Source organism: Condylura cristata, unplaced genomic scaffold (genome assembly GCF_000260355.1).
Source record: "Condylura cristata isolate star-nosed mole 26May11 unplaced genomic scaffold, ConCri1.0 scaffold00003, whole genome shotgun sequence".
Taxonomy (NCBI): Eukaryota; Metazoa; Chordata; class Mammalia; order Eulipotyphla; family Talpidae; genus Condylura; species Condylura cristata.
The window spans coordinates 33,684,758-33,695,007 of record NW_004567104.1 but is presented as its reverse complement, the minus strand read 5'-3'; the positions used below and the strand labels follow the sequence as shown (position 1 = coordinate 33,695,007).

Sequence of the window (10,250 nt, the reverse complement as noted above, 5' to 3'; positions counted from 1 at the left end):
AAGTATTCTGATTTGCCTTATTTTACTGATATTTTTGTTGGTTAGATAAACATGTTGTGGAAATATACCCAAACATTTTCAAATGTAAAATTTTTTTTTCTAAATTTTCTATTCCCATGATACAACCTCAGCAATGTCATCTGAACTGGTGAAGGAAAAAGTGTGGCCAGCCAGTTGATATGCCTGAGCCTCAATTGAATCCAGCTTGGCTTGCATTATGTGTTTCTGACTTTCACATTCTGCAGTGCTAAAACCGATTCCATTTAGTTCTAACAAGGCCAAGCAGTACTGGGAGGGCATTTCCACCTTACAGAAAACATCTGGAAGAAAAGAAAAAAATATCAAAACATTAATTCACTAGTGACATGGCTAGTGCAGCATCATTACCTAAACATACATTGAATTTTTCCAGGAGAACCTATAGATACTACCCACTCTATCCTTCAGGATCTAGTCTCTTCAGCAGTGCTTATCAAAGCAATAATGAAAGAAAAATGCACTTTCCTCTTTCTACCTAAGCATTAAACTACGATCCTTGTCTATGCAAAAAGTAGAAGTCACAATCCTGTGGACAGAGTCCACATAACAAGAGACTGCATTTCTCCCAAGATAATGTCTTTAAGAGAGCCAAGCTCACTTGCTCATTTGCCAATAAAGGGTTAATTCCCTGAAATTATTGCCAATATTTTCTGGACCATGGAATATATGTTTGACAAAGCTCTATATGTGGGGACTTTTTTATTTTCTGTACTCTCTATAAGAATAAAATATAAAAGATGAACAAACAGTAATCTGAGAAATGACGACATTTCTCAGCAGAGCAGTCATTTTAAGTCAGTTTTCCAAGCATGTTCTTTCTCTAGATTATTGGTCTCAAAGATACTCTACAAAAAAGAATGATGTAGGAAGATCTTATACTATGAGTTTCAGCATTTATTTATTGCTCTTGGATTTTATTAATGCCTGTTAATTATATTCAAATTTCTGAGAAGATCAGAAAAGCTAAGACATTTAATTTTAACTGAAAATCCAAAATTATTTGATCATTAAACTCTTTATGTCTGGTATCATTACTAAATTTAAAAACTAAGTCCCATTCCTTTGCCCAGCAGGCAAGTTTGGGAGTCTTAATTGGGTAAAGGGAAGTAGAACTGACTGCCAAGGGATGCTGGACATTAAGCCAATGGTCTAAAAACTGATGTTTTGTTATGCTACTTAAGAATGCCAGTCAGGACACACACAAGACTGGTCGCCCTAACCAATCAATGATGCCTGAAGTATAAATAGAGACTCACTATACTTACTATACTCAATATACATGGCAGTCCCCCACCCCCTTCCACTGCTTTTGTTGGTAGTGCATTTCAGTAGTACTGTCTTTTCTTTTCTCTAGTCTGCTTCTGGTAAGTTTTCCTTATGTTTCTGGCACTATGCTCTTCCCTATGACAGAAGCTGGGTTGCAGGCTGGTTATTAGCCAAAACTCTCAAGGCTAGTCTGATGAAAGGTGGGGTAAGACCAAAGTTATCTAGAAGGCTCCACTTAAGTTAGGTTGGCATGGCTCCACTGGCAAAATTATGAAAGAAGTCTGAATGGAGTCAATGAAACAACAATTGACAGGTTCAAGTCTTGAAGAAATACAGACAGACCTGGAGGAGGCACATGGAGCAGAGACACGTACTGAAGCTGTGCTTGCTTTTTAGTCCTGGACTGGTTGGTACTGATGTGGGTGAGAGGCCAATGGGGAGGTTGACGATGGCAGCTTTGATTTTGATTTTCCTCTTTTCCTCACAGACTTGTCTGGCTCTTTCCTATCCTTTCCTGTGGGTTCCATCAGAAGGTGCTTTATACTGGTGGCAGGCTTTCAGGCCTTGCTTTGGGCCAATTTGGCTTGGGTGAATTTTTATACAAGAGGGGATGAGTAACTTCTGGTGCTTGATTTGGAAACTATAGCCTTTGCCTTTTCTTTGTTACATACTAATTGTATTAAAATTCCTTTTCATTAAAGGTCTATTGATTTGTTTGTCTGGAAGCAGCAGGTGGCAGAACCTATTTAGAGCAGGCAGGGTTCTGGGGTGTCCCTCTTCCTGTCCTGTAACACTTTTCCTAAGACTGAGGTAGGGCAGGAGTTTAGCACAATGGCTGCAACCCACTTCCACATTACTGAGCTAGCATTTCCAGGAAAACAGCTATGCATATCCAAAATCAAACCTCCTAAAATCTTATTAGTTTATCTTGTACTGAGTGCCATTAGTTGTAAAAAATTTTAACAGGTTAGGATCCAGTGGTTCTTGTTAAATAAACTGGTGGAATCTTGTTAATTTACCTGTCAGTCCCTTCTGAAAGCAAACAGGCCAAATTTTATGGCCTCCATTTGTAAATTCCTGCTCCTTTTGTTTCACAAACTGCCCAGATCTTATTACTCACTTGTAAGTTCCTGCCCTTTTTGTTAAGCAAACTGGTCAAATCTTACTCTCTCCAAATTCACTTCAGCCAGAAGTAGGAACAGAGAGGATTATTGATTTTAGAAGATCTATCCAACCTGACCCCAAGGTAATAGGTTTTACAAAGAAAAAAATTTTTATAGAAGAATGCCCCCTGCCCTGTACAATGCAGTTCTCTTTTAAGACTGATTCCCTGTGTCTATGCAGAGATCTCTCCTTGTTCTCCTTTCCTCAATAAACTTGCATGTGCTGATGAGAACATCTGATGAGCTTTGGGAAAAATTCAGAGAGAACCAAGAACCCATAACTCAAACCCCTTCATCTGAATCCTACGAGTAATATACTTCTGAAGAGGTGTGAATCTGTGCCACTAAATGGTACAGTGTAGTAAGTAAACCCATTTTAGCTCAGTAAAAATAATAAAATTTACAAAAACAGATAGATTGATACAAGATCCTGGCTCTATTTGCTAGACCCCTCAATGGGGAGGCTTAGGATAGAGGAGTCACAGGATCTGATACTGGAGGTGGAGGTAGAAATGATTAATATAGTTATTAAACCAACTATAGAAAATAATCCTTAAGAGTCAAATACTATAGCAAGAATCTGCTTTAAAAAGTTATCAGAGGTGGTGGTATGGAGATTGAGGGTCATTGTAGAGAGAATCTCTGGTCCTTAAAAGTCAATTTAGTCATACCCTATAAGTAAACAATGGGTAGCAATTCCAAAAAGGAAGTGTAACAGGGTGGTCCCCATGAAAAGGAGAAGTTCCAGGTTCCCTGCCACACCCAGAAGGAGGGTGGAGCTGAGCAGAGAAGAAAAGGAATCTGGAGAAGGAAGCAGGATGGAGAGCCAAAAGGAAGCCACATGGAGCAGCAAGCCTGCGATGAAGAAACCGTGCTTGTTTCTTGGCCCTGGACTGGTTGAAAGAGATGTGGGTGAGAGACCAGTGGGGAGGTGACTATGGCAGTGTTTATATTGATTTTGATTTTGTTCTTTTGCTCCCAGATTTGTCTGGCTATTTCTGACCCTTTTCCATGGGTCCTGGCCAGAAGGTGCTTTAATCTAGTGGCAGCTTTCAGGCCTTGCTTTGGGCCAATCCCTCTGGGTTGACTTTTGCCCACGAGGGGATGGGTAACTTCAGGTGTTTGATTTAGAAGTTATATTCTTTGTGTTCCGTACTGTATATTTACTGTATTAAAGTCCCTTTTCATTAAAGTTTTATATGTTTTGTCTTGACGCAGCAAATGGCAGAACCCACTTAGAGCAGGCAGGTTTTGGGGCTTCAGGGGTGCCCCTCTCCCCCTGTCCTGGAACAGATTTGCTGCCCTATAACAGTATTACACCATATCCAGTTTTGTCATGGTATATAATTCAGTATTTTTTTAAAAAGATTTATTTATTTATGCATACAGAATTGGGCTTCAGACCAGAGGTGCAGAGGATTCACCATAGTCTGAGTGGGGTGCAGAAAAGGCAGAATTCAGTTAAGAACGACCTCTGTTAATTCCCAACCAAATCTGCCCTGGTCCATTGTTAAGGACTAGGGGGGGTCATTACTATAGAACGTGCTTGTGGATTGGTGAAACATGGAAAGAGGAATTAAATTAGTGAATGAATATTAATATATTTGTAATGGCTTTATAATGCAAATGATTTTATTTAAATTTATACCTCTAAAGAACTATGAGGAACAACCTCCTGGCCACTGGGTGGCAATAACAACCAACTAGATGGTAGAAGGTGAGGCTTTCCAGACTCCATCCCCCTAATAGAAGGTGGAGTTCTGCACGCTCCACCCCCATGAGCAGGGGTTGGTGGATGGAAATAAGGGCAGAGTTGAAGCTTCTGTCAGGCTTTTGGAACTTCTGCACTGTTGGGGATTTTGACCAGGTAAAGGGATGAATTTTTGACCATATAAGCTCCTAGGGCTTTGGCAGTTAAATCTGGTGAGGAGGGTTATCTGGAGAAGCTGCCAGTTTGTCAAGATACTGCTTGGGTCTTGCTTGGTCCATTTGTTCTGCAGAGATGATCTGGGATAGGGCAGATGGTATCTGATCATGTCCCAGTATTTTTTGTGTAAATAAAAAATAGTTTCATACTGTACTTGTTTTGGGTCATGTCCTACAAGGCATAAGCTAATCAGTGAAGATGTGCCAACTGGATCATCCTCATCCATTCCCCTCCTGGAGTCTTAGCAAGTTTCTCCAAATAACAGCCATGTATGTATATTTCTATTGTTTTGTTATATTTGCATTGTTATATTTGCTTTATAAATGCTACACCAAGTATAAATGTTGAAACAGGTATGAACCCTTTCTAAAGGGGTCCATGTTTGAAGACCAAGGAATGGAATTAAGTATTGTAATTTACAGGAAATATGTAAATTTGGTCATTCAGATGACCAAAATATATTTCCCATATATGCTTCTTCATCTACAGTTCTTTTTTAAAGATTTATTTATTTATGCATACAAGAACTGTGGGTAGGCCGGAGGGTGGGGTGAAGAGGGAGGTGTGTGTATGTGAGAGACAAGATTCACCAGAGACAGAGTGGGGAGCAAAACAGGCAGATGTACTCGAAATACACTATTGAGGGGAGCAGTGAGCGGGGCCAGGAGAGGTCTTCCACTTTATGTGTGTCACTTCCCTGGCCAGGAATCAAACTCTGTCCTACAGTAACTGTGGAGTTCTTCATAGCGCTGTGCTTTAACCTGCTACCTCACTAGGGAGGACCCAGCATCTACAGTTCTTGACACAGTTCCCGATACAAAGCCTAGTGAGAAGAGAAAAGGAGGCATTTCCTGACTAAAGTTTGGTGTCCATCTTCAGTTCCTGAAAGCCCTTCAGGGCCATAAAAGTAAACTGGTTTATCTTGTTATTCAAAGCAAGTCCCTTTACACCACAACAGGATTTATGTTAATGAAGATGACTTATGGAAAGCACCTAACGTTACGCTGGTTGCCAGGGGATTGAGGTTTGAATGAGGCTAGAACCTTCAGCCCTACCCCCTAGTCTCTAGGGAGGGAGAGTGGCTAGAGGTTGAACCAATCACATGGCCTAGGAGCCAGTCTGCTACTACTGTGCTGTACTGAAGGACAGAGCTCCTTTACCAGGATGTTGTTCTGTGCATCTCTTCATCTTGCTGTTTATTTGCTCTTTATATTCTTTGTACTAAATTGGCAATCTGGTAACTACATGAGTTTCGTAAGTTCTATGAGCCATTCCAGCAAACTGACAAGACTCAAGGGAATATGGTTTACAACCAGTCAGTCAGAGTACAGGTAATTATAACCTGGGCTTGCAACTGCACCTGGTACTGAACCTTAATCTATAGAACCTGTTGCTAAAAAGTGGCAGAATTGAGTTGAATTTTCAGATTCCATGCTGCTGTATGAGAAATGGGGGTAGAGGGAAGAGGGACAACGGCTAGCATGCTCCCTCCTCCCCCAGACAATGGAATTGATAATTAGAATCTGGATCATCAAACACATTCAAAGATAAGTTATTTAAAAGTACATAGCTCAGGCCCTCCCTGGTGGTGCAGCGGGTTAAAGCACAGCACTAAGAGGCTTGAGTCACTTCCACATGAGTTCGATCACCGCCTGCCCAGGAGGAGATCCACATGGCGAGGCAGACCTTCCCTGACCCGCCCACTGCTCCCCTCAGCAGTGTACTTCATCCATATGCTTGTTCTGCACACCCCACTCTGTCTCTGGTGAATCCTCTCACCCTCCGCATCTCTGGCCTGTGCCCCAGTTCTGTATGAATAAATAAATCTTTAAAAAAAAAAGTACATAGCTCATTTTAGACATAATTAAAAAGATACACCTGAATAATTTTATAGTAGTTAAAGAAAATAAAAGTAGGAGTTAAAAATATACCCCAAGTTTATAGGCTAGTCCTACTAACTTAGCAAAACCAGAACAACACCAGAAATAATCAAGAACCTGCAACAGGAAACAGGTAAAAAAAACACTTTGACATATTCAGAGTGATGTTACCCTTAAGTAAAAAAATGAATAAAGGACAGATACATATAAAAAAATTGACATAACTTTACTAACATGATGCTTAGCAAGAAAAGCAAATCCTAGTGTGACAAGGGTTCTGATTTAAAAATAAACAAGCAAAACTAAAAATATTGGAATTAGAAGAAAATATATTAAACCTTTTTAAATTAAAAATTCAAATTAAAAATCCCTGGTGGCACAGGGGTTTAGGTTAGCACTATCAAACTTGGCAGCCTCTGCAGCATGAGTTCGATCCCTGGCCAGGAAGCTGACCCACATGGTGCCACAGAGCTCTCCTGTCTTGTCAGCTGGTCCCCTCAAGAGTATATTTCTATTTGCCTGTTCTGCTTTCCACTCTGTCTCTGATGAATCCTCACTCCTCTCCCCCCTTTTCCTGTACCGCTGGCCTATACTCCAGTTCTTTTATATATAAGTAAATCTTAAAAAATAAATTAAAAACTTAGGAGAGTAATATATATATATATATATATATATAAGAAAGGAGAAACAATAGGTAATTATTGATGTATTTACTGTTAGATTTAAGACCACTAATTTTTAAAAATTTTTAAAGATTTATTTATTTATGCATCCAGAACTGGGGTACAGACCAGAGGTGCAGGGGCTGTGAGAGAATTCACCCTGGACAGACTGGGGAGCAGAACAGGTAGATTGGCTGAAATATACTGCTGAGGGAAGCAGCAGGAGAGATGAGAGGTCTGCTATGCCATGTGGATCACCTCCCTGGCTAGGAGTGAATTCATGCTACAGTGGCTGCAGATAGCTTCATAGTGCTGTGATTTAAACACCTTGCCCTACCAGAAAGGGCCCAAGACTTTATTAATTTTTGAGTAGAAGAACTGGTGTGTAGGACACAGGTGTGTGTGTGTGTGTGTGTGTGTGTGTGTGTGTGTGTGGTGCAGCGAGAGGTGGGGGCGTGCGGGGAGGGGGGGATGTTTAGGATTCACCAGAGACAGTGGGGAGCAGCAGGGTGAGTTCTGCTACATGCTGCGCCATATATTTGCCCCCTGGCCTGAATAGAACTAAGGCTGTCACAGTGTGCCTTCATGGGGGCAGCACTGAGACTTAATGCTCAGGCCACCAGAGAAACCTTACAGTTAGTATTTGATTTAAATAATGAATAAAAAGAGGACCATAGATAGTCCTACAATGACAGTGTCCAGAAAGGAAAGTTACAACTTACTTTGTGAAGCTGAAGAACTTTTAATACAGAAACCAACTTATTCCATACACAGAAAATCATCTTATGTGTTCAAATGCTTTATAAAGAAAGGATCTAATTAATCCATGAGAAAAGAACAGGGTACTATGTCTTAGATGACATTAAGCAAAATCATTTGTTAGAACAACCAATCAATAGGAAAGAAATAAAGAGGGGAAAAATGGTGGAGATCCATTAAGATAAACACATACTGAAATAATTATTTCCAAATAAAACTGAGGGCAATTCACTGTTTTCCCCCAAACTTTCATATACTTTCATTCTACCAATTCTCTGAGTAAAACTTAGCACTATACAAGAATGCATTTAGCATCTCACGTAATTTTGAAAATTTCCAGTGCACACTGAAATTATGAAAGTTACAAGTAAAAAATCCAGAGAATTTCCTGTACTTTTCTGGAAAGGGAAAACTAGGTAAAAAGCCCTTCTTCAAGTAGTTAATAGTTTTCTCCCAAAGGAACTGAAAGCTTATCATTCTAGTAATAGGCAATAAATTTCTATAAAATGTTAAAAAATATCACTATCATTAACTAGTAGTTGCTGCAAACTACCCTGATAACCTCACACAGACCTGCCAGACAGATGAAAAGGCCGTGTCCATACAGCAATACAGTCCTTGAGTGCAGCCCTGCTGGGCATATGTGTCATCCACTAACACTCTTGGGTGGGCCTAAGTTTGACTTGGAGAGAATGAATTTTAAATACTATAGAATCTATTCCCCAAAGCTGTTAATTAACATCACTTAAGGAAGTATCTTCTGAACAAATGAATAAATCTGGTCTTTGTTTATTGCTGGGGGAACTTTAGCACAAGTACAGAGGGTTCCTGCTAGCAATAAAAATAACAGAAATTCAAAAGTGAGCACCTTCTCTGACAAACATGGCACTTGACCGTCTCAATTAATACTTAACATTTTATGAACCAGACTTAAGAGATTCAGGAACCTGTGTATGGATCATCAATAATAATTGAAATAGTCTAGGTTCATAGATTCAAATCCTGGTCTATGTGAATTCATGAGTGGTTTTTGATACATATTTATCAACAAATTCATGGTTTATACCTCACACTGAAATGAAGTTCTACATTACTTCTGCCATAGTTATTAGTGCTCTCTGAAATCAAAATACTCAATCTGGGTATTTTGATTACCCAATAACATTTCTCAGGGGAAAAAATGATCTATAAGAATATCCTCTTGAAAAAATAATTAATAGTTCCAAAAAAATAGCTTTGTTAAATCCATGAAAGATAAGCTTTAAGTACAAAAAAAACCATTTGATAAAGTTTAAATATGAAATTGTCAATAAACTGAATGGTACTGATTCTCTTCATTATGGTAATGTTCAGGTAGGCAAAATATGGCAAGCTAAACAATCCTTTTTTTTATAAATAGTTTGACACTTTGCAATAGAGAAGACAAGAGTAGAGTTGTGCCTAAATTAAGAAACATCCTTAGTCTGTAACAAAAACATCCAGGAACTTTAATTTTACCTTGAAGGTTTTCCTTCTTCAACAAATAATTGAGTTGGTTCATAGCCTTAAAGATGAGAATAGCCTCGACAGATGCTCTGTATCTCCCAGAATGTTCAATGCTTACATTCAGTCCCAGGCTTTGAATTCCTTGGCCAGTCTCTATCCCCTCTAGGAGTGGAAGTTCATTAGGAATGAAACTGGTAACTATACTGTGAAGAGTGGGCTCCTTAGAATCTGGATCTAGTAACCAGCATGCCACCTGAATGGAATAGCAAGTAGGATTATTTTCTTGTTTTTTCAAGGACATTTCTGTGTTATTGCTTTTTTAAAAGATTTATTAATTTATTATATAGAAGAACTGGGGTGTAGGCCACAGGTGTGGGAGTGTGAAGGAGGTAAGGATTCTTGAAAACCAAATGCCTCTTAACTAACTGAAATCATTCTTCTGAAAACACAGATGGACTCTTCTGCACTAGTTAATTTTTCCACTGGACTACCATAATAAAGAGTCTATATAGTTTTAGGTTTAATTCTTTCAACATAAGAAGTAAGACTTAAATGTTCACCATTAAACTTTTTTTTTTAGATTTATTTATTTATGCATACAGAACTGGGGTACAAGCCAGAGGTGCAGGGGTGGTAAGAGGATTCACCAGAGACAGAGTGGGGAACAGAAACAGGCAGGTCGATGAAGTACACTGCTGAGGGGAGCAGCGGGTGGGTCAGGAGCGGTCTGATGTGCCTTGTGAGTCAGCTCCAGAGACAGGGATCCAACTCGTAATGATGCAGCTGTGTCTAGCTTACACTGCTGAGTTCTAACCCATTGCACCTACCATTAACCTTTCAAATTCAGAGCTCATATCTCCTGAAGACGAGGAACTATAACTAGGATCATCCAACTGGTCACTTGATGGCTCTTTTCAGCTTTCTCATGAGACCAGAAAAGCTGTGCTTTCTTACACTAGATCTAACAAACCAACACTGGATTTAGTTCTATGTAGATTCTAACAATTACTATGACTTATTTACTTATTGTGTAGGTTAAAAAAAGTTTTGGCCCTCCCTGGTGGTGCAG

The 10,250-nt window shown here is 39.5% G+C and overlaps 1 protein-coding gene across 1 annotated transcript in view; it reads right to left on the bottom strand.

Moving 5' to 3' along the window:
- Nucleotides 1–10,250, bottom strand: part of POLQ (polymerase (DNA directed), theta) — a 69,775-nt gene that overhangs the window by 23,610 nt on the left and 35,915 nt on the right. Inside the window, 2 exon segments of the mRNA XM_004675174.1 lie at nt 127–320; nt 9,194–9,434. Coding sequence (XP_004675231.1) covers nt 127–320; nt 9,194–9,434 — 435 coding nt within the window.